Source organism: Gossypium hirsutum, chromosome A05 (assembly GCF_007990345.1).
Source record: "Gossypium hirsutum isolate 1008001.06 chromosome A05, Gossypium_hirsutum_v2.1, whole genome shotgun sequence".
NCBI lineage: Eukaryota > Viridiplantae > Streptophyta > Magnoliopsida > Malvales > Malvaceae > Gossypium > Gossypium hirsutum.
This window is the reverse complement of record NC_053428.1, coordinates 24,032,355-24,058,569: the sequence shown is the minus strand read 5'-3', so window position 1 is coordinate 24,058,569 and position 26,215 is coordinate 24,032,355. Positions and strand designations below refer to the sequence as shown.

The window sequence follows — 26,215 nt, the reverse complement described above, 5'->3', positions numbered from 1 at the left end:
AATCAGCATGATTAAGGCAAATTAAGTTATAAACTCTTTATTATGAATACGCGGATACGATGTTTATGCTTTAAATACATGATTTTTTTAAAAAAAATTCAAAGACATGCGCATATTCAATGATTTAATTAAATTAATTGAAAATATATTTCATAATTTAAAATAAAAATAATTTGATTGAATTTATCTATAAAAAAGTGTAAAAGTAAAAAGTAGATAAGAGTTATTTATGGCTTAATGGAGGATATTTTTAATTGATTTAATAGTATTTTATTTATTTTAACAATGTATTATCTTATAAAGACTTTACATTTAAATTTTTATTGTGTTTAAAAATTAAAGATAAAATGTAAAATAAAATTTTTAATAATCTAAATTCTATATTTATTAAACAATTTAATTATATTTATTAATTTTAAGTAAAATTCACAATTACTCTCACATTGATATTTAAATTTTCTTGGTCTAAATAATCTTTAAATTTAATAATTATTTTCACATTAAGAAATAAAAGTAATATATTAAAAACTGGGGTGTGCGAGTGATCAATAGCGAATGGCCTTCTTATAAAAGGTCTAAGGGATGTGAATAGTTGAACACACAAGATGACAAGTCGAGCGGTGCAAAGTGGAAGATCATTATAAAGTATTTCTTAATATATTTGTCGTAAATCGTAATATCACGTGTCTAAGTCTTAAGAAGAGGTATAACATTTTCAATAATTATTATATAGATAAGTGTTGATATAATTTTTTTGGTAGGTAAATTGAATGGTCGAGATCTAAAAAACTGTTCGATTTAAATTAAAGGGTGGTTAATTGATGGGTTGTCGTGGTTTCTATCATCTATTTTGTTGGGCACTTTATTTTATCCGTACAACGTTTAACATAAATAAGCCCTAACAACAATTAACTTCAATGCCTGTGTTTGTTCGCTTGTTTTCCATTTTGATTCTTTGCTCAGTTATATATACATTAACAATACATCTATACGTGGCATTATTCATCTGATCAGGTTTAAAAGTTCGCTTAAAATTTGAAAGGACTTAGATAAAAATATTATGATCAAAAAACAGGTTTAAATAAAAATTAGATCCGATTAAAATATGAGTCAAGCTCACCCTTGAACATTTAAAGTCAGGGCTAGCCTATTTTAAATAAATAATATTTTATATTATATTTTTTCATATATTATATATGTTATAACATTAAAAAATAAATTTATACTAAATTTATTATATTACTCTAATATAAAAATTAAAATAATTTTAAGATGACTATATAAAATTATTAAATATTAAATTAATATAATATATATTTTTTTAAAATAATATGAACAGACCTAAAATGATTTTAAGTTAATTTTTTACAAATATTAATAAGTTTAGATAAAATTTTAAACTCATATTTCGAACGAAATCGAACTTAAATAAATAGAAAATATATTAATTATTATATTTAGACCTAGCCTAGTCCATACTCATGGTCACATCTAATTATCAATCCTTCGTGGTTAAATAGTGGCAAAAAGAAATTTAATATTCTTGGCCATGGGTTTGGGTTAAACAGTGTTTGTTCCAGGAGCCATGGCCCCTTCCATTCTTGGCCAAGGGTCATCGGATCCCAATGGTGGATATGGCCCAGTTGTTCCATCCATTAATAATCTAATATTATTTATTGTATTCTAGAAGTTGTTCCATCTTTAATAGTTAACAAATTTAGAAATAATTCTAGCAAAATGATTGTATTTTACAAAGTCATATCTAAAGAAACCAGCAAAAATGAAATTTACAAAATCAAATTTGAAATCAAGGATTTAACAGTGAAATTAAGAAATTAAGCAAAAAAAAAAGTTAAAATTCAGTGTAAATTTAAAAAAAAAAAGTAGAAAAGTTAAAATTCAGTGTAAAATTTGAAAGAGTAGAAAAGTTAGGGGTTGAAAATATAAGTATTATAATAAATGAAGAGGTTCACTTGCGCTAATATAAAATTAAAATAGTTTTACTAGTTTTATAATTTTTTTATAATTAATATTTTAACAATTCAACCATTAAATTTATCGATAGAATTATACTTATTATGCATATAAAATTTTAAATTAATTTGATATCTTTATTAAGTTGATCTAGAATAATGTCTTCATTAATATAATATTTAAAGAAAAACATAAAATAACTAATAAAGTTGCAACAATCCCCACTTTGGGGTTTAATTTTTTTTTTCAAGTTAAGACCTAAACTCGACAATTGTTCCTATACTAGGCTTTGAACTTATTTTTTGTCCAAATTTGTACCTGATATTTCCTTAAAAACCCTAAAGTTCTGGCCTTAATGTAAAAACAGTTACCAAGTTTAAGCCTAATATGGGAATAATTATCAAATTTAGGGATTAATTTGAATAAAAAGATTCAAACCCCAATGTGGGACTAGTTGCCTAGTTTAGGCTTCAATGTGATAAGAATTGCCAAGTTTAGAGTCTAATTTTTTTAAAAAAAAAAGAAACTATAATGAGAGAATAATTGTCAAGTTCAAAAGCCAAATACTTATTTAACCCCAAAAAAAATTTAAGATTAGGGTTAAATCAATATTTAGAACTTGAACTTTGCAATAATTCTCACATTGGGGGCTGAATCGTTCTCACATTGGGATTGAACTGTGCAAATATTTCCATATTTGGGCTTTAACTTTTTTTTTGCCCAAATTAATCATTGAACTTGGCAATTATTCCTATATTGAAGCTTGAACTTTAAAGTTTTCAAAGAAATATTTAGGGACTAGATTGGCCAAAAAAAATTTTAAACCCCAATGTGGGAACAATTACCAAGTTCATGAGCTAATTTAGACAAAAAAAAAACCTCGATATAAAATAACTATCAAATTCAAAGTCTAGTTTGAAAAAAAAATTTACTAAATTCAATATCCAAAAATGATTTAAACCTTAAGATTAGGAGGGTATACTAAATCTTGTGACCGTATATGTAATCTCCGCCAATCAAACAGCAACCTCTCAAAATGTTATAAAGCAAGATAAGGATTATATGGTCCTCAATCCTCATCCTTTTCAAAGGGAAACACATCAGTTGAGCCCTTCAACATGCACTTTTTAAGATGCTCATAACACAATGCTGCTAACAACAAAGTGGAGACCCGCAAATCTCATGAATGTCTTTCTTTCCCTCTTCAATGTACCTTCCATAACAACCAAATTACAATATCCACGAGATTGAAAAAAAAAAAAACCACAATATGCCAATACATTTTATCCTATGTTACTGTGTTCCATGACATGTATGTTTAATTTTTCTAAATTGCATTTTGTTTTTTTATTTAAAAAATAAATAATTTGATCTTTACATATTAGATGAAATAATAAATTAATTATTTTTATTAAAAAATTATTTTTATTATTAAAAATTAATATGATTAACGAAATAATTTAACAGTTACACGTGACCTATGACATATAAAGACTAATTTTTAATAGTAAAAATTGATTAAATTTTTAGTAAAAGAATATATTTACTTTTTTTTAGTAATAAAATATAAATAGCATCAATTAAGAATTAACACTAGCATCAAGGTTAAATAACAGATATTATCTGTCAAATCATATCTAATCATAAACTGGTGGAGGAGTGGCTCATGAAAAGTTGTCGCACTAATGAGAAAATCTTTTATCAGATCAACTAAAGATATATTTAGTGTTTAATGTAGGATATAAAAATTAATTTATACCTATTTGCATATATATTATATATTTCAAGCATCAAACAGTAAAAACTAAAAGCAATCGATAGTAAATAACAGCGAACATGAAAAATAAAAGAAATCTGCTTCAAGGAAGACAAATGATTGCCCGTTCATACTGTCAATGCAAAGACTAAGAATAGAGGATTAAAGAAAGAAGAATCGATAAGAATTAAGAGAATAACAACAATTACAACACATTATACAAAACAATGGACCTTTTTTTTAAAGATGTTACCAGATCAATCGGAATCGGGAAAAGTAAGCCTGATCGGAAAGAATAGACAACTTTCCGGTTTCTTCTTCTTTTGCTGATAAACCCCTTTCCAAAACACCGTAAAAGAAAAACTTATACTCACAAAATATTATAGGAAATGTCCGGTTTTGTTTTCTGAATTATTTGTTAGGGCAATCCCTTGCAAAATGGCCTTCATCTCCACAATTAAAACATCGTCCCCCAGCTCCTCGTCCATCACCGCTATCGCCACCGTATCTTCTATTTCCACCACCATCTCCACGGCCGCCACTGTATCTCGTACTTCCACTTCCACCACCTTGATAACAATCCCTGGCTATATGCCCCGTCCTCCCACAATTATAACAAGCGCCACTACCTCCGCCACCGCCACCGCCACCACCATAACCTCCTCTCCTGTAACCACCACCTCCTCTACCTCTGCCGCCAAAATATCCTCCTCTTCCACCGCCGCGGGAAGGACGGCGAGGTCGAGGCATAGGAGTTACATCAACGGCCTTAGCTCGGCCATCTTCACCGACATCAACGAAGAACTCGACGGGTTGGTTATCGGAGAGTGTACGAAAGCCTTGGGAAAGAATAGAGGTTTGGTGGACGAAAAGGTCGTCGCCTCCGTCGTCGGGAGCTATGAAACCAAAACATTTCTGGGCGCTGAACCATTTGACTGTGCCAGTGGATCTCTCGGTGCTGGTCGCCTCAGCCATTGCCTTCGAGAAGGTTCTAGAAAATTCCTAAAGTAAATAAGTCTCTCCACCGGGGCCTTTTTTTTTTTTTCTTTTCTTCTGTGTGGATTTATTGGCTGCGCCAAGAATATTGGGGGCGGCTATTTTCGTGTTTGATGCGGGATAAAGATCGGAGGGTAGAAAGAGGAATTGGATTGGATCTGAGGGTTTAGAAAATTTGGTGGTTTATCCGTTTGGAGTGTTTGACTGGTGTCGCTTAATTGTGAATGGATTAGCTTTGGCCTTTTTCACCTCTGTTTGAAATACTTATGTGTGACTGAAAATGAAAATACTATACAACAATACATACAGAAGATCTTATCAGTTTTAAAATAAAGTAGCTTTAAATATTTCTAAATTTAATAATATAGTTTATTTTAATATTATTATCAAATACATTGTGAGCAATTTTTTAAAAAAATTGGAAAAATAGATTTGAATTGAAAAACTATATTCATTTAAAATATAAATTAAACTCAATTTTTAATATAGACTCTTTTCAAATTTATAGTTTCTCTGTTTTATATTTATATATATAATGTTATTTATATAAAATAAAAAAATATCATATATTTTAATATAAATATTTAAAATATTTATTAACTTGTTTATTTTTCATCATTAAGTTGAAATAGAATATATATTGTTATACCTTCTTCCAGGCTAAACACGTGGTACTCCCAAAAAGCATCAAATGGATGTTTTAAGATAGTCCTTCACCTCCCATCCGTCAAGATGTCCTCAACTGTTGATAGAAGATAGCATTCCTTTTCATTAAGCTATCAGCTCACCACAATCTCGTTTTTCATTATAAATATACCTCCTAATGTGAACACTCTCTTCAAGGTCCCACATAAGCATAATGAACTCGTATTCTATTAAAATGCATAATAGAACAAGCCCCACTATGCATGTCCCTTATTTACAGTATGATGGTAACCACCTTGCTACATCACCAATAAAGGATAAAAGGATCTCACCCTCCCAAATGATGAGAAAAAGATCTTCTTCCCCTAAGCAATCCTTAAGCACTTATTCTCAACAAGTAACTTCTTTAACCTTCGCGGTCTCCTTCTTCTTTCAATTTTCTTTCTTTGACTCTTCACTTGTTAAAGTGAGCCAACCTCCGTTAGACTACCATAACCTCTTTATTTCCTCTCTTGTTGATTCTAGTATCAACATATATAATGTAACCAAAAGATATATATAATTACTAGAATAATTATATTTTAAAATTATAAATTTAAAACCTAAATAAGAAATGTCAAAATTTTGATACTAATATTTAAGGTTCGAAAATGATTTGGTGTTTGGTTTATTTAGGCCTCCATCGGCTTAAGTTGATCCAAAACATTAGATGTGAATCATGTGTGAATCAGTCCAAGCCTGTGAACATTGTTTCATATATTTAAAGGAATCTTATAGTAATGTATGTGTTAAAACAAGTTTTAAGTTTTGAGGTAGCAGAAGTAGAATATTGTCAGAAAATATTAATCCAATAAAGCAACAAAAAAGAGAAGGTAGGGTGGCAATTATTATAAAATAAGATGGGAACCTGAATAAACTTGCGGAAAAGGATTAGGGAAAGAATCACGTTAGCCTACCTTCTATGGAAAAGCCTTCCTATGACCGGTTAATGCCTATTCAACTTCAACTCTTCCTGGTTACTACGTTACCTTTGCACGTATTCTTCATCCCCCATTTTGCTTTAAATGTCTCTCTCTCTATATATACCTACTGCAAATTCCTCAAACAGATAAAACCACCAAATGGATCAGCTTTTACCTCTTTTGTTCATACTGCTCATGCTTTCATCAGGTATTCATAAATTCTCTTCCATTCTTTATAATAATGTAACAGTGTATCCACACATAGCTTTATTCCATTTAAATAGCGATTCTAAGTTCTTTCCGATATTTTCTATTTCTTGGACTTTGGCAGGGGCAAAAGTGTATGAATGTGCAAGAACCTTCACCATTATAAACAATTGCAAGGATACTATCTGGCCTGGAATTATCCCTGGTGAAAGCTTTAATGGTGGAGGTCTTGAATTAAAATCACACCAATCTGTCGTCTTTGACGCCCCGGTTGGCTGGAGTGGCCGCATATGGGGTCGAACTGGTTGCAAGTTCGACGACAATGGAAATGGTCCATGCCAAACAGGGGACTGTGCCCAAACCCTTAAGTGCGGAGCTGCCGGCAAAACCCCGGTATCACTCGCTGAGTTTACACTTGCTACTGTTGATTTTTACGATGTTAGCCTCGTTGACGGATTCAATCTGCCACTATCCGTTACACCGATAAACGGTAAGGGAAATTGCTCCACTGCTGGATGTAACTCTGACGTCAGGCATAATTGCCCTTCCGAACTCGCTGTCAAGGCCAAAGGGAAGGTTATAGCTTGCCGAAGCGCATGCGACGTGTTTGACACCGACGAATATTGTTGCCGAGGGACATATGGAAACCCTTCAACTTGTCGACCTACATATTATTCCAACATTTTCAAGTCTGCATGCCCTACTTCCTATAGTTATGCATATGATGATCCTACTAGTATTTTCACTTGTTCTGGTGCAGATTATGTCATCACCTTCTGCTCAACCAGGTTCGTATCTTTTCCCGATTAAATATCGAACTCAAACCGAGTTAAGCTTCAAGTTTAGAAATCGAAACTGTCCTATTTTGGAACTAATAATGAAGGCAACCCATTTTACAATCTCCTTTTAATTGGTGATTTTTGAACTGAAAACTTTTTGTCTGATGTTTCGATTAAATCCAGGAATCAACCAGTATGCACATATCATGATCACAAGCTTGTTTGCAAGAACAAAGCAAATGGTTTAAACCCATTGGTAGGAAGATGGTGGGCAACTCTACTTGCACCACTCTTGATGGCTAATCTCAGGTTCCTTTTATGAGGAAGAAATAGGACCATCTTTTTTATCCTCCAACATGGCAAAGCATGTATGGTTGTATCCTGATTTTTCATTTGAATATTAATTCATTTCAAGTCTCTAATTGTAAATATAAGATCATTTTAATTCTCTTAGAACAAAAATTAAATACCTGCTATATTCAAAACAAAAAAAAAAATTGCTGCAATGTTTAATTTCGGCATATATACTTATGCTTCACTAAGAACTCTCTAACCCCATGGAGATGTTCATTATAGTAATGCCCATATCAATAGTACTCATACCAATTAAGCCTATATCCTTCTCCTACCTTAATAATAATATTCATATCAATCGAGTTAAGATTCAATAGCCATAATACACCTCAAAGTTAAATTACTATATTAAAATAGAAATATTTAAGACTTTTAGGTTATAATAAATACCTACCTCTTAAAATAATCATCCACTTAAAATATTATTTTATTTTTCTTTTAAAGTATATATCTAATATTATTATTATTTTAATATATATTTATATTTATATAATATATATTAAAATTTATTAATTTTCACCACAAAGTAGGTGTGATAAATTATAATGTTATATAATATTTTTATATAATTTTAGTCATATTAGCCTTCCTCTACATTATTGCTAGTTACGTGAATTAAACTTAGGTTAGGATGGAGAAAAGAACAAAAATAATAATTTGAATGATGGGGTTTAGAGTTCCATTTTTCTTAATTAAATTTGGTTCAATTAAATATATATTTTTTTCAATTTTGGATTCGTTGATGAAAAAGGTGTTGAAATTCAAATAAAATTTATTTTTATTTAATTTTTAGTTTTAATATAACAAAGTTAAGTATTCTATTTTTTTAGCATACTTTATTTCTAATTTAGTTAAAAAACTTTAAAATATTATATAATTTTTTTAATGATGAACCAATTTAAACCAATTTGGCCTAATCACTTTTGCTTTTGTCTTTTTTTTAATTATAATAATAAGGTAAAGCTCGAACAATAAACGCGACTCAAACTCAAATCACACCTGGGGTTTACTTTTGTCTCTTATTTTATCTTTATCGGTTATTGTTTTATTTATAAAAATATATATGATTTTTTTAAAAAATAATTAACCATGAGGTTTGTTTGAAATTCAACTAATTTATTCTTATTTTTTAAGAACCAACGTATTTTATGTTCTATGGAGACTAAATTTTCGAGTTTGTGGATGTCTCTTTTATTAATATCATTTTCAAAATTCAAACTTAACTTCTCTCAATAATATTACAATGTATTTTACTATTACACAATGTAATAATACATGAGTATATAATTTACACCTAACACTAAGTGATTAAATCATCCTTAATTGACATAATAGGAATATATATTTTATATAAGTTTGATATATTATTTAGTATCTGAGATTAGTTTTAATGTTCAATTTGATACCCTAAACTAAATGACATTACGTGGCCTCATTAATATTTGATATGTATGCCCTAGTCATTTCAAATCAAGTCTCAAGTCTCAACGTTGTTGAGCAATTGTCAAAAAAACACTTCCTTTTGTAAAATAATTAATATTATTGTGGAGATATTATTGTCATTTCAAATAATGTGAAATCTAGAAAAATATGCTTAATGGGATTCAAACCTAAAACACCATAATTTTCAATGTCTTTACTATTTCAACAAAAAAAACTTCATTTAATCTTTAAATTATTTTTTATAAATATATTTATTTCATTGTGAATGTGCCATAATTTAATAATTTAAGTAAAGGTAAACTACATTAGAAGACATTCAACTATTAGTAAATTTTTTTTGGTCACCCAACTATGAAAAGTTACAAAATGGTCACTCATCTATTAGTAAATTTAATTTTTTGGTCACCCAACTATAAAAAGTTACAAAATGGTTACCCAAGTATTAGTAAATTTCTTTTTTGGTCACCCAACTATTCAACTTTGTCTTTTTCGATCATGAATTAGCTAACATAAAAAATGGAAACACCTGGAAATCCAAGATAGATGAGTAAGAAAAAAAGACAATTAAATAGTTAAGTGATCATTTTGAAATTTTTCATAATTAGGTGACAAAAAAAGTTTACTAATGTAGTGGGTGACTATTTTGCAACTTTTTATAGGTAGGTAACTTAAAAAGAAATTTACTGATAATGTAACACCCCCTAACCCCGAACCGTTACTGGAACAGGGTTACGAAGCATTACTGGAGATATCAGACAACTTACAAATAATTCACAAATAAAATAACATTTATAGTATAATTTAATATCTAAGTCCCTATAATGAACTCTCGAAGCCTAAAACATGTATTAAAAGTGAAACGGGACTCATTCAAGCACTCCGGAATTTTTTTTTATAAATTTTGACAGCATTTCTGCTTATTTTTACATAAAACCCCCTCCAATTAAAACCGTATCCATTTCAAACATAACCAATTCAACCAACTCATTTCACATACTCATTTTCTATTCTAAATACCTTCTAATCAAACTTAATCAATATAATATCAATCTAAATTTATCAATGTACTAATTAAATTGAAATGGATAAACTTTTTTGATTATAATTCTTAGAATTATAATACTAACATTTTTAAGTATTTATATTCAAAACATAATAACCTTTATACACATCCTATGTACATGCCACATTACCAAAAGAAAATATACATCACCAAAAGTTTGCTGAAGTCGGGTCTGGCTTTGGATGCTAGTTCAGCACTTGACTTCTACAACCGTACGCTGAGTATGCATATACTCAGTGGTATCACTATAAATTCAATTTATAATTAAATACATTAAATCACACACATATTTTTACGTTACAATTATCATTACTTAATGAACAATTCAATCTTTTTATGTTATCATTTGAATATATATACCATTCTTATTTCTTTATTTCAATTCTCATCTTTCACATATGTCATATCATTCAAATTTAGTTTTATCAGTAAATTTATTTCATTTATTCCTATTAACTTGACTCGGACTCGGTGGATACACGGATTCCAACCATCACACCAGTACGGCACATTGTGCCTTAACGGTACACAGTACCTGAACAATAATCAGTAACAGCAGTAGCAGTAATAGTAACAGTATTCAACACACAAAGTGCTGAATCGGTAACGGTACAGTAACAGTATTCGACACACAAAGTGTCGAATCCGTAACAGTAACAGTAACAGTAGTCGGCACATAAGTGCCTGATCAGTAAGCCGGAAAAAACCCGTACTCTTCCATATCCTATGGCATGCCAACTATATCCGACTAGCCCGACTAGTTAATAGGGTATTTAATTCACTTTTCAGTACAATTTCCATCTAAGTTCGGTATCAAATATAATTCCTTATTTCAATCAGTTTCACAGTATTGCAGTAATTGATTACTTTAGTAATTTCACAGTTCAATGCAGTATACATAACAATATTCAGTAACTTCACAATTCAATCCAGTACTCAAAACAATATTCAGTATTCCATAATTCAGTTCAGTATCAGTCTCAATTTCAGTGCCCAATCATAAATTTATAATTTTACTAAACACTTGCCTTAAAATACTTACCACACATGATTAGTAAATTAAACACATAATAATGATAAAGTTTGAATTATAGTGATACAAACCAGAATTCTCTTCGGATTTAATCCTCGATGATATTTTCTTTTCCTTTTTGGACTAATGCTTCAGGCTTGATATTAGCTACGAACAATTCAAATAATTTCACAATCATTAACACAGCACAATTTAATTGCTGAAATTTTTATCTAACTTTTACTTTAATTCCAATTTAATCCTAACTAAACCTATATATTTTTCTTTCTCAATTCATACCTTTTTGCTACTCAATTTCTTGCCAAACTCACATTTAGCTATTTAATTTTTATCATATTTTCATAATTTTGAATTTATTTCAATTTAATCCCTAAAACTCAAAACTTATAGCTTAGTTTACAATTCAATCCTTTATTCAATTCCAATCAAAATTTCTATCAAATAAACCCCCAATTCCATCATTTGTTCAACATAAACCCTACTCAAAAATCTATTAACTTTCAAAATTTCAACTTAAATCCAAGAGTATTTCACTCTAGGATTCCAAAAACATCAAATTTATAAGAAAATGACTTGATTAAACTTACCAATTATACTTCAAGCTTTTAAACCTTAATTTCTCTTTTTCTTTTCTTTCTTTCTTTCCTTTCCCACTTTCGAATGGCTTTCTCTGTTTCTTTCTGCTTCTTTTGTTTGTTTTGTTTATTTATTTATACTTTCGTGCTTTATTTTATATTTATATTTAAGTTAATTTAATAATTATAAAATATCTATTTAATAATAATATAATTAATACATTTGTATACATGTATCTTTGTACATTTGTACACAGTTATTACCATCTATTTGTCTTTATTTTATTTATTTAACAAATAAAAATCTTATAATATCAATATTTAATTAATAAATATCTTTAACTTAAAATATAAGTAAATACATAATGATAATACAAATGTATATATTCATATTATTACAAATGTCATTATCTAATTTGTTTTTCATACCAAAAATCTTATAATTTTAATTATTTATCTAATAAATATCTTTAACTTATTCATAATAAATAATAAATATCTACTTAATAAATAATACTTTTATTACAATTGTATTATACATATTATTACACATGTAATTTTGCTTATAGTGGACTGAATTGGTTGGCTATGCTCAAGCAATTGTTCATAGCTGGTAATCCATTTTTCTGGAAGGAGTTTGATGAGTTCCTTCCTAGGAATCTTTATTGGAACATGAACACAATGAGGTTGATCATTTGTGTTTACTGAGATAAATAGAGAATCATTTGTCCCATGTCTTGACATATTGAAAGCATAGTCTTGAATCCTGTAGACAATTTGGCAGTGGAGAGTTGCGGCAATAGCTGATGCCACTTGTGGTGCTCCTGCGATCTGGATCTGGACTTTTAAAGCTATGGTTAGGTTGGGATCTACTAACGCCATGGTGAAATTAGGAAATAGAGTGACCATTACAAGGCCTGAGTTCAAAGTTGCTTCAATAGTAGTAATACAAGCATTTGGATATTCCAAATATCTAGAATCCAATAATGCAATCCTTGCTACCACAGGTTTTCCAACTGTACCATGATAATTTAGAGCTAGTCGAATAGCTCCAAAATGGATGTGAGTATATCCTTCGCGAGCCCATTCTACTAGAAATTCTGTTAGAATTTCTAAAGTAACAAATTGTTTTGGAGAAGTTGCAGTAATAGGATAACTATCAAACGTTGAGGCTTGAATGTATTCTCTTACTTGTTTAGAAGAACCTTTTTATCAAAGTTCTAATAGATCTGACAGGAGAAAATTGAGTTTTTCTATATGCTGCATAAGGATTTACAGTAGGAAGATCAGTAGGCTAAACTTTATCTCGTTCATCAAGATATTCTATCTCATAAAGAGATGAAATCTTTTTTGCTGAATGAGGTTTGAGAGGGAATTCAAGCATAGAAATAGAAGTGGAAGAAGTTGAAGGTCTTGCTAACATTTTATCAGTCATTGAAAAAGTTTTCTCTAAATCTTACTATCTTAACAAATACTTGTAAATGAGTTGTTTAACCAAACTTGACTCTAATACCAATACAGGTGAGGATAAGCACAGAGATTGCAAGAAAGAATAATTTGTAGCAAGTATACTATGCCAAAACACAGACCTCTTCTCTTAGGTCATTCAAACAGGCACTGCCTTTTAGCTACAAACCCTTAATTCAATAGTCATATATTATCCTCAACAATATTGCTATCTTTGATCAGAATTTCAATATTTCTGTTGTGCAGGATCCATTATATGGCAAGCACAGAGCACACTCTATTGAAATTTATTGTTAACTCATTTATGGATTTCTGAGAAGAATAAGACTTAGAGAAATAGAGAAAATTTAGAAAGCCATGGATGATAGAACACACTGATATCTTATTCAAAATAGATTCAATCATCCTTACAAACCAATATCACCCCTTTTTTATAGCTGAAGGAGAGGTAATACAATAAAATAGCAAATAGTACTAAAGTAGACAGTACTATAGTCATTATTTCCTAAAGCAAACAGTACTATAGACATTATTACATAAAGCAAATAGTACTACATAAAGCAAACAATACTATAGACATTATTACATAAAGCAAACAATAGCTAATCATAGGTATACTGCTTTCAGCTGTTGGCATTTGAGTGGGGATATTGAGCACTGTCCATGGAATCTTCACTATTTGCTATCATGTTTGTGTCTTCATTCATATCCTCATTATCTTCTTGTTCTTGATTCATCTTTGAAAGATTAATTTGACTACAATACCACGGGTACTCTTGAGACCATTCTGAAGGATTGAGGATGCTCTCGTAATAATCTTGAATGGCCTTTAAGATTCTTTTGTGATAAGGTTTATATATATATATTTATATATAAATAATTAAAACAAAAATCTTAGATTTTAATGCATATATGCCGTCTCATTTCATATAAATGGCTTATTTGCCATTTTAGTCCTTTTTATTTTCTATTACTCTATAATTCAAATTTTACCTCTTATTCAATTTAGTCCTTTTTACTAATTACTCTAAATTGAGCTAATTTCACTTAATTAAAACCTAATTAAACACACTACTAGACTTATAATTATTCCTAATAATTATTTACGAACCCGTTTCACTAAGACGGAGGCCCGATAACACACTTTTTCGGTGCCCACGGATTTTGAATCGTTACAGATAATTGAATGACTACTAAATATAAACTTTCTAAAAAAACATGGAAGATGATTTTTGCCATTTCAATTTAAAATTGTTAACGCGTGTTTACATAATGTACATATAGAATACTTGTTTCTAAAGGAGATTATCAATTATTTATATTATTATTTAAAGTTTTTATTGAGTTAGTGTCCCCCTTAGTCGATCTTAATTTAATTGTAAAATTACCAAAAGCCAATATATAAAGTAAAAAATATAATTTTGAAGGTATGTTTATCTTTTTACATATAGTTTTAAAAAATACATGCACACAATGAGACCTAATTTTAAGAGCTCAAAATTTTCCTTCTCTCGGTTTTATCATTTCAATCAAAATCACATTTAGTTTTCATATAATTTTTTTTTATAAATTTATTACATAAATTTTGTCACTCACATCATACATATGATATAATCCTATTAATATTTATACGATTCTTTAATAATGTGACTATATTGATATCACCCATCAACTTATTATTTTTATAAAGCCAAAGTATTTTTATATTTTTTATGTTTTTATATTAAACTTAGAAAAATATATATTGAAAATATAATAATTTTCGCATTTCAACTAAATCCATATTTGATTTTTATATTTACCTAATTTTTTTCTATAATATGTGGTTTTGTGTTATGTAGATTTGTTCATGGGCCGAAGGTCTAGTTAAAAAATAGGTGGTTTAGACAAAAATATAGGTTTAAAAATTGAGCTTTGACAAAAAAATAAGGCTCGTTTTTTAAAGAGGTCATGCATTGGGTAAGTTTTTTTTGCCCAGGCTTGAACCGAATTTGCAAAAAAAAAATATTGCTGCTATTTTTTACTGTTTTTCACTGTTTTGCTATCATTTCGCTATTACATTACTACTATTTTGTTGTTATTATTTGGATATTATATAACTATTATTTTATTATTAATTTTGCTTCTATTTTAAAAGTATTTGTTCGCTAAGTTGCAGTTATCTTAGTGTCATTTAAGTATTTTTTTATTTCTTTTCATTTGTTGGGAAACATTTATTTTAATGTTTTTAGTGTACTTGATGTATTACATTTTTTAAATTTATTTTTATATAACAAATTTTAATACGAGTAGACTGAACTTGAATTTTAATATTTTTATTTGGATCGAACTTGAATAAAATTTTAAACTCATTTTCAGGCTAGATATTTTCATCCTCATCTGTTGAAGTATTTTCTTCATCAGATTTATAACTAGTTACATTTAAATCTTCTTGATTATCAGAATTACTAGAACTACTATTTTCTGTAGTATCATAATTTAACATATAGTGATAATTAAACTGAGTAAATAGATCTTTATGTTTTTCATAAAGTTCTTCTATTAATTTTAAGTATTCTATTCTTTCATTTTTATCAGTACTTTTAGTAAATTTGACTTTCCAATGTTCTATTAATTCTTTATAAGATTGGAAATTATATTTTTATTGAGTAATATTTTTTCTTCTCTGTTTTTCAGATTTTTTATTTCTATTAATAGTAGAAGATGACTCTTCTGAAGAAGTTTCTTCTTCTTCATCTCATAAAGTTAAAATTATATTACTATCACCATAATATAAGGGACCTAAATCTATATCTGATATATACATTGTCATACCTATTGGTGTTGTCGAATTTGTACTAATATTATCTTCTTCTTCCTCTATTTGAGAATTAGAAGGTAAAACTAAATTATCATTTGTATTTGTTATAGCATTATTTTTAAAATATAGTCTATCTCCAGATGACATATATTCTATGGTACTTACAGGTTTTGAAGTACTAGTACCACTTATTCTATCAATCATCCAATCTTTTGGTATTAACAGATCTTTTAGATGTAGTAATTTTGGTTGTATATCTGTAGTAAATTTATTGTGTTCAAATAACTCAATTATTTTATTATTAATTTCTTTAATTTCTACTTCTGCCGTGTTGGTATATTCATTAATAGAAGTCCAACTTATTGCTAGATCTTCTGCTAAATCACTTATTTCAGAATTTTTTGTCTGAATTCTTAAACATAAACACTCTTCTATTAGAGGGTCTGTAATAAATATAAAATAGTTTGGTTTAACCTTAAATCCTATTACACCAGTATGTAAATTAGACTGTATTCCTCCAATAAGTGCTTTTATCAGGTTTTCAAATCTTTTATCTAATAAAACTGCTATGATAGGTATATCATGTCCTTTTCTAAATAAAGCTCTAATTGTTATCATAATTATACCTAAATGTATATATCTAACTTGAGGGTTTTTTTTTAATTCTCTTAATTTTTTCTTTAGTAAATAATGAAATTTCTGTTAATCCTCCTTTAGTATCCTTAGCGACTGTGTTGCCACTAATCTTTTCTATATGTCTTTGACTCCATATTTTAAACTTAGATATTTTATGGATGGATTCTATATTTAATAAATATAAAAAATTTTGTGTAGTTTATATAGATGATATATTAATATTTTCAGAAACACTGGAAAAACATAGAAAACATTTAAATATCATCTCTCACCTAGACTTAAAAAGGTAAAAGTTAGACAAAATAACAGATATATGGGTTTCAAGATAAATAACCACGAAATTAACTGGATTGTAAATTAAAGATAAGAACTTACAATGAGTATTATGATATGAATTTTTCCAAGAACCGTAACTCCGGGGGCCTCTGATACTAATTACAATGAGTTTGGGTGCTGAAGATAGATATTTTATTAAAAGAAAATGAAAGATTTTTACAAGGAAAGGTTGTTTACAGAGAGAATACTAAAAGTAAAAGGAAAGATTTCTAAACTCTTTTTCGGTGCCTCGTTTAGGCTCTTTACATTGCTATTTATAGTAAAATTTCTAAATTCTATTTGATTTTACTTCAATCCCGCACAGTGTTTCTGATAAGGATGAATTTATTGTTTCCTCCACGTATGTTGTCAGTTGTCTTTCTCATATATTCGTTCGTACATGGATGCCTTGAATTTTTGTTTACCACCAATCTTGAAAATCAGCTTGAAAGTCTTCTTGATTTTCCACGTGGTCTTTGTTTTGTCTTTATCCTTCTTGGATGTTTGATAGTCCTTATTTATCAGCAGCCAAAGAAGATAAAAAACACTTAACCAAAACCATTGACAAGTGTTACAATAATCCAAAATATTTTCAAATCCAAGCCAGAATTGATTTAATGTCAACAGCTCAACATGTACTTCAAGATCAAACATACAAACTATCTACCGATGGAAGAAGAATAGTAGCTGACAAAAACAGCATGATTCAGAAATCAAGAGATGAAGAATCCATACAACTGCTAAAGAAAATAGCAGATATGGAAATAGACGATTTCCCTTCAGAAATAATTGAAGAAATCAAAAACATGTGGGAGACTTAGAATTCACCAAGACTATCACCAGAATCTTTACACCTGGATGAAATAGAAACATGGAATCTGGACAACATCCAAGAAGGATAAAGACAAAACAAAGACCACGTGGAAAGTCAAGAAGACTTTCAAGCTGATTTTCAAGATTGGTGGTAAACAAAAATTCAAGGCATCCATGTACGAACGAAGATATGACAAAGACAACTGACAACATACGTGGAGGAAACAATAAATTCATCCTTATCAGAAACACTGTGCGGGATTGAAGAAAAATCAAATAGAATTTAGAAATTTTACTATAAATAGCAATGTAAAGAGCCTAAACGAGGCATTGAAAAAGAGTTCAGAAATCTTTCCTTTTACTTTCAGTATTCTCTCTGTAAACAACCTTTCCTTGTAAAAATCTTTCCTTTTCTTTTAATAAAATATCTATCTTCCGCACCCAAACTCATTGTAATTGGTATCAGAGGCCCCCGGAGTTACGGTTCTTGGAAAAATTCATATCATAATACTCATTGTAAGTTCTTATCTTTAATTTACAATCCAGTTAATTTCGTGGTTATTTATCTTGAAACCCATATATCTGTTATTTTGTCTAACTTTTGCCTTTTTAAGTCTAGGTGAGAGACGATAGGCCTTTGTGTGTTAAGACAAAATAATAACAGACGGTTTTAGGTACAAAAGATAAATGACATGGAAGAGACAGATTATTTATATAAAGATAAAACCTGCAATCATATTATGCATATAGATTCTAAACAAGAAAATAATATTTCGGCCCTTAGTAAAAGATTTAATAGTTTAATGGATATAACCTCTATATATTATAATAAAATATATAATAAAGTCAGTAATATAGAAGAAAAAGTAAATTACATGGGAGATATTAAAGAATTAGATTTGAACAACAAATCTAAAGAAATTTTATCAGAAGTCAATAATAAATTAGATCAAGTTATTAATAATAATAATATGAAATCAGATATAGATTTAGGTCCCTTATATTATGGTAATAGTAATATAATTTTAACTTTATCAGATGAAGAAGAAGAAACTTCTTCAGAAGAGTCATCTTCTACTATTAATAGAAATAAAAAATTTGAAAAACAGAGAAGAAAAAATATTACTCAACAAAAATATGATTTCCAATCTTATAAAGAATTAATAGAACATTGGAAAGTCAAATTTACTAAAAGTACTGATAAAAATGAAAGAATAGAATACTTAAAATTAATAGAAGAATTTTATGAAAAACATAAAGATCTATTTACTCAGTTTAATTATCACTATATGTTAAATTATGATACTACAGAAAGTAGTAGTTCTAGTAATTCTGATAATCAAGAAGATTTAAATGTAACTAGTTATAAATCTGATGAAGAAAATACTTCAACAGATGAGGATGAAAATATAGAAGTCCCCGAACCTATGGATACTGATCAAACGGATCCTTATGGTAAAAGAAAACTAGAATCAGATATTCAAAAAGATGATTATCTGAAAGCTTTAAATAAAGAATTTGAGACAGTTGAAAATACAACAAGAATTTTTGGTAATCAAACTGAAAATATAGCTACTAATGAAGTTAAAACTGAATATACAGGCGAATCTTCTAATCGACAACCAAGTCAAACTATACCTATACCACATAGGATAGATGATTTAAATAAAAGAAATGTGGCTCAGGGTGGAATGTATTTAGATTTGACTAATATTTCAATATCAGACTATGAAAAACCATAGATTATTGGGCAGAGTCAATGACAATGTTGTAAACAACAACAGTTTTTGGTCAAAAGAAAAAATTTTAAATTATTTTGTAGGAACTTTTCAAGGAGACGTTTTACAATTCTTAAGACGTTGGGAAGAGTCAGAAGTAGGAAAAGTCCAAAAAAGACAACTAATTAATCAAATAGGTACTCCTAAAGATCTTTTAAAAGGATTAACAAATATTCTAAAAACTGAATTTTGTGGTTATTTTGATAAAAAAGATCAAGATAGTATAGCTAGTTATACTTTGTCAAAAATTAAATTATGTGATATTAGATATCTAGAAGAATTTTCTAAAAAATTTCTTCATGAATATCAAAAATTAAAAAATGAAAATATAGAATTTTGGAAAAACCAATATTTTCATAAACTACCCCCGCCATGGGATGAGATATGTATAAAAAAATATGTGTCTTATCTAGATAAACATAGTAAAGAATCAGGAATAGCAAAAGAAAATATAGATTCTATAGGAAATAAAATTAATTTTGCAAGAGAAAGAATAACTCTACATTGTCTACAAACTAAAGCGGCTAAACAAGTAAAAAATAAATTAACTTATAGTCATTGTACAAAATTCTAGAAAATGAATGGGAATTTGGATGTAAAACAACACGTCCTAATACTTATAAAAACATAAAAAGAAAAATAGAAAATATAAATTTATTAGGTGGAAACCAAGAAATAAAAAATATACTGGTAATAATAAGAAAAAGAAAAAATTTGTTAGGAAAAAAACTTCTAAAAAATCTAAAAAACAGATATGTAAATATTTTATTTGTGATGAAGAAGGCCATATAGCACCAAACTGTCCTAATAAAGGAAAAAGTGCTAAAAAGATGATTAAAAGTCTTGAAGAACAAGATTTAGAAATTTGTTATGAAGAGGAAATAAATCCTGAAAAAATATTATATGAGTTAATATCAGAAACAGATTCTAATTCAGATGAAGAAGAATATATATTTATGTTTAATGTAGGAAGTAGTTCTAAAAATCAATTAGAAGAAATTCCTAAGTCTGAACAACAAGACATAAAATTAGGAAATTTGATTGGAGAAGAAAAAGACTTTTCTGATGAAATGATAGAAAAAATAAATAAAAATCACATTTCTTCCTAAATATTTTGGATTTGAAAATATTTTGGATTATTGTAACACTTGTCAATGGTTTTGGTTAAGTGTTTTTTTATCTTCTTTGGCTGCTGATAAATAAAGACTATCAAACATTCTTTGAATAATCCATATTTGATATGGTTGATAGAATCGCTCTTTTTCAACAATTCCAATAAGACTACTTATTTGGATATAAAAATAGTAATAAAAATCATCTTGATATACTAAAAGTGACAATATAGCTTTTATAATAGCAGGAAAATCTTTTAATAAGTGAAAATAAAAGTTTTGTACTACAATTTCTCTAACGAAACCCCATTCAATACTGTTTATATCAAATGGTTCATGATCTAATCTGAATTCTATAGTAGGAATTTCTTCCCCTATATCATTTAGATAAACATATAATTGTAAAAAGTATTTAGAAAAGACTTTTTTATATTGAGTCTGCAGGTTGCAGATAATTTTATTGATTTTTTCAAAAATTTCTGCTGGTAGTATTTTCCTAGCTTTATTATATAAACATATTCTAAACATTTTATTCATAATGGGACTATTTGTTCCTTTATGAATAAAGTATTGAAATATATCAATAAGATTATTTATCTCATTGATATTTGTATACTCTATTTCAAGTTCTATACAATCTCTGTATAAAACAACTTTTAATAATAATTCATGTGCTTCATTTTCTTTAGTTATTTTTTCAACTAGAAATTGTGAAAACTTTGTAAGAGCTCGTCTAAAATTTGCTCATTGTTCTAAAATATGGGTTTTCCATATTTCATTAATATATTTATAAAGAAGACTTTTTAGCACTTTTTCCTTTATTAGGACAGTTTGGTGCTATATGGCATTCTTCATCACAAATAAAACATTTACATATCTGTTTTTTAGAATTTTTAGAAGTTTTTTTCCTAACAAATTTTTTCTTTTTCTTATTATTACCAGTATATTTTTTATTTCCTGGTTTCCACCTAATAAATTTATATTTTCTATTTTTCTTTTTATGTTTTTTATAAGTATTAGGACGTGTTGTTTTACATCCAAATTCTCATTCATTTTCTAGAATTTTTGTACAATGACTATAAGTTAATTTATTTTTTATTTGTTTAGCCGCTTTAGTTTGTAGAGAATGTAGAGTTATTCTTTCTCTTGCAAAACTAATTCTATTTTCTATAGAATCTATATTTTCTTTTGCTATTCCTGATTCTTTACTATGTTTATCTAGATAAGACACATATTTTTTTATACATATCTCATCTCATGGCGGGGGTAGTTTATGAAAATATTGGTTTTTCCAAAATTCTATATTTTCATTTTTTTAATTTTTTGATATTCATGAAGAAAGTTTTTAGAAAATTCTTCTAGATATCTAATATCACATAATTTAATTTTTGACAAAGTATAACTAGCTATACTATCTTGATCTTTTTTATCAAAATAACCACAAAATTTTATTTTTAGAATATTTGTTAATCCTTTTAAAAGATCTTTAGGAGTACCTATTTGATTAATTAGTTGTCCTTTTTGGACTTTTCCTACTTCTGATTCTTCCTAACGTCTTAAGAATTGTAAAACGTCTCCTTGAAAAGTTCCTACAAAATAATTTAAAATTTTTTCTTTTGACCAAGAACTATTGTTGTTTACAACTATTGTCATTGACTGTGCCCAATCATCTATGGTTTTTTCATAGTTTGATATTGAAATATTAGTCAAATCTAAATATATTCCACCTTGAGCCACATTTCTTTTATTTAAATCATCTATCCTATGTGGTATAGGTATAGTTTGACCCAATCCGATGTATAGACAATTTTAATTGATGGGATTATTTTATATATGTGTGTGTTAAGCCTATCATATTAACATCATGCCTCCTAAACGAGGCCTATAACTTGAGAGACTCTAGTGGGGGCTGGTTGGAAGATGTGAATCACCGAATTCAGACAACTCAAGCTTATGCTTCTTCGGTCTCCATAACGCCACAGTAAATCCTTTGTCCCTTTTTAAAGAGGGTAGACCCTTCCAGTTCCCTAACTACCTTTCTTTTTCATTTTATTTTTGGCTTAAATAATGGTCGGCAGAGGGATTCAACTTTCAAATGGAAGCATCAGACTAGATTCCATCTACAATACCCACTTCAATTTTAATGGATCTCATTCAGGATTCCAGTCATCAAAGATCTACTCTAGGTTTGGTTATAAATTATTTATTTTTCGCAATCTAAAAATATTTGCAAATAAAAGTCATATAATAATTAAATTTAAGTGTAATTAGAGCATCTCGATTATACTCTCCGATACTAACAATTACACTTTAACCAATTATCTCATGGTATTTCGAACATGTTGATACAGTATTTAAATTTAGAAAGTTGTTTTTATTCAATAATAATATTTTAGTTTTAGGATACTTTTATTTTTAAAATATAATTTTATGTTATTTTAATAAAATCATTTAAATAATTTAAAATTTTTATTGACGAAAGATAATTTTTTAAAACATTTTGACTTACTAAAATTTAATTAAAGTATATAGTATTTATTATAAATTATGTATATTAGATTTAACTAAATTAAATAACATTTACGATTAATTATTTATAATTGGTCAATAACCAATTGATGATAATAAAGAGTACATGTTTAACCTAAGATTGAGACTTACCCAATAAACATGCAATTAGATAAAATTGCATAGGATGTTTATTTTTATTAGTAATTATATTGTCAAATACTTTATTGGACCAATATATTATATATGATAATTTATTTTTAGATTCTTATTGTAATTTCAGGAATTGATAATAATCGTATTGTCGAATTTTTTTTTGCACTAACATTTTATATATGATGATTTAATTTTAAGTTTTATTACTAATGATTTTTTCTCGAGAATTATTGATAAATTTTATAATAATTGATATTTTTAGAATTTAAAATTATGTAATTGTATAATTACAATTTGCCATACTAAACTTGTCATAGATTAATCAAATAAGTCAAGAAAATTAAAATTATTTATAATTACAAGAGGATATAATTATTATAATAATAATTGCATTTTATGCAACTACTCGTCCAAACTAAAGGTGTCCATGGGTTGGACCGAGACGGGTCCAACCAAAACCTTAGATCCATTTTATAAGCCTAAAAAAAGTACTTAAAATTTTGCCTAAGTCTGGCCCGGACTAGCTATATTAAATTTTTTATATAATTTTTAAAAAAATACAATACATCAAAAATACTAAAAGCATTAAAATAAATGTTTCCCAATAACTTGAAAATAAATTAAAATAAATATGTATACTTAAATAACATTAAGATATGTACAACTTAACAAGCAAATGTCTCTAAAAAAGTAATAAAATTAACAATAAAATAATAATTATATAATATCCAAACAATAATAACAAAATAATAGTAATATAATGGTGAAATGGTAACAAAATAGTGAGAAAATAATAAGAAAATAACATAAAAAAAACAACAACAATAAAACAACAAAAAAGATAACAATTCTTTTTTTTTTATTACAAATTTGGGTTGGACCAAGCCGAGTTTGGGCTGAAAAAGCCTTACAGGAGGTATGGCCCGTCTTTAAACGGGCATTATTTTTTGTCGAAGCTCAATTTTTTTTATTTATATTTTTATCTAAACCCATTCACTTTTCTAATGATCGTCCTATGAACAGATTTAGTCCGAACACAATATAAATAAATAAAAATACCGCTACAATGAAAGTTAAATTAATGAATGTTTTTTAAACACTATTAAACACTGAATATTTTTTAAAACTATATATAAAAATATATTTATAAATATATATATATATAGTTTATGTTAAATTTTAATTAAATTAGTATCTTTGACTTGTAATTAAACTCAATCTTAATAGAGATAATTAATGCTGTGGTAACATGTCCCATATTAATTATTTTTAATGGAATCTATGAAAAACTGAAATAAAAATTTTAGTTGGTAATAATAAATGCATATTCGAAATCATCATTTTTATGTCAAATTATTTTTTAGAGTTATTAAGATTAAAATTCACTAGGCTACACGATTTTTACAATTCATACAAGATGAGTTCACATGTTTTCATACTACTAAAGTAAATAATAAACTATATTTAAATATATTAAACTATGATTAAGCACTTTGGTTATGGATATTATATAAATATTTTTCATACAATATTTATAATTGTTTATAATCATTTTAACTCTTAAAAAAAAACATCAAACATATTTTAGCACACTTAAATACATATTTTTCAATTAAATTAAGATTCAGTGGATAATTTTTTAAATCATTAATTAAGAAAATACTAAATGGATTAAGAAGAACTTTGAATTTACGGAAATGGCCGTTACAAGGTCAACAAACATTCTCAAAAAGCGGGGTAAAGGAGTAAATATAGGGCAGCCATTAAACCGTGCGATGTGATCCCAAGAAAAGTGCCTTGAAGCGTATGTCTCGGAGAGTTTTTGGCTCCTCCTTTTCATGTCTCCATGTGATGGCTCCACGTGGCATTTTAGCTTCTTCTATTTTTAGGGAACATATCACTTAGAATCATGACTGTATTTTAATATAAGGATACAATAATCAATGAATAAATAAATATTTTTAAAATTATTTAAAAATAAATAAGACAATCATATTTTAAAGAGGCGATACTTTATATTTTATTAATACTATATAAATTTATACATTATTAAATTATATATCATATATAAATCCTATAAATATTGACAATTTGCTTTAAAGAAAAAGCATTTTGTAGAATTATGGTAAAATGAATTTGATTTCATAAGATCAAACGTAGCATGAGCTGCATGACTCGAATCAGATAAAAAGTAATATTAAAATAATATAAAAAACCTAAAACATAATACTGATGGTGGAATTTTATATTAATAAAGTAAAATTATGTAAACTAATACAATTTAAATTGAAGTCAACAAATTAAGATTAAGTGAATTAAAACTCATACATGATAGGATTTAAAAACTTAAGCCCTCTGTCTTGTCTTTGTTAATTGAGTTAAGGCTTTATTGGCGTATAATTAACAAATTAGATTTTGATTGAACGGCAAAATATAAATGTTAAAAACTATAGGAATTTGGGTTTAAATTTTATTATATGTATTTATATTTTTATTTTTCCATATAAAACATATCAATCGATAAAAACACTTAAAATGATATAATTTATTTTATAAAATAATGAAATATTCGTCATTATCTAACTTGGTTTTTCAATTGACTCATAGCATTATCACCTAATTAAATTAATGCTCGATTAATTAATGACACTAAATTTAATTGAAAAATTTAATATTATAAAAATATTACGCTGAATTAATATTCAATTGACTTATGATACAAAATTTAATAAAGTAATTATAAAATTTAAAAGAAATTTATTAAAAAATATTTCTAAAGAAATAAATTTACTATAATTATTTTCAAATTATAACTTTTTTATACTTTAATTTAATTTAAATCT

At 27.5% G+C, this 26,215-nt stretch overlaps 2 protein-coding genes and 1 long non-coding RNA gene across 3 annotated transcripts; 1 reads left to right on the top strand and 2 right to left on the bottom strand.

The window, feature by feature from the left end:
* Positions 1-3,811: 3,811 nt before the first annotated feature.
* On the bottom strand, positions 3,812-4,991 carry LOC107922871 (cold shock protein 2). The gene has a single exon (XM_016853076.2). The coding sequence runs from the start codon at positions 4,703-4,705 to the stop codon at positions 4,142-4,144; it is 564 nt and encodes a 187-aa protein (XP_016708565.2). The 5' UTR covers positions 4,706-4,991; the 3' UTR covers positions 3,812-4,141.
* A 1,412-nt stretch (positions 4,992-6,403) lies between these two features.
* Positions 6,404-7,823, top strand: LOC107923292 (pathogenesis-related thaumatin-like protein 3.5). Its single transcript, XM_016853497.2, has 3 exons — positions 6,404-6,541; positions 6,665-7,328; positions 7,503-7,823. The coding sequence occupies exons 1-3, from the start codon at positions 6,493-6,495 to the stop codon at positions 7,639-7,641; spliced, it is 852 nt and encodes a 283-aa protein (XP_016708986.1). The 5' UTR covers positions 6,404-6,492; the 3' UTR covers positions 7,642-7,823.
* A 4,453-nt stretch (positions 7,824-12,276) lies between these two features.
* On the bottom strand, positions 12,277-17,252 carry LOC121229501 (uncharacterized). The gene is made up of 2 exons (XR_005927286.1): positions 17,066-17,252; positions 12,277-14,041 (listed from the first exon to the last, which is right to left on the bottom strand). It is a non-coding gene; the product is annotated as an uncharacterized lncRNA (long non-coding RNA).
* Positions 17,253-26,215: the final 8,963 nt, after the last annotated feature.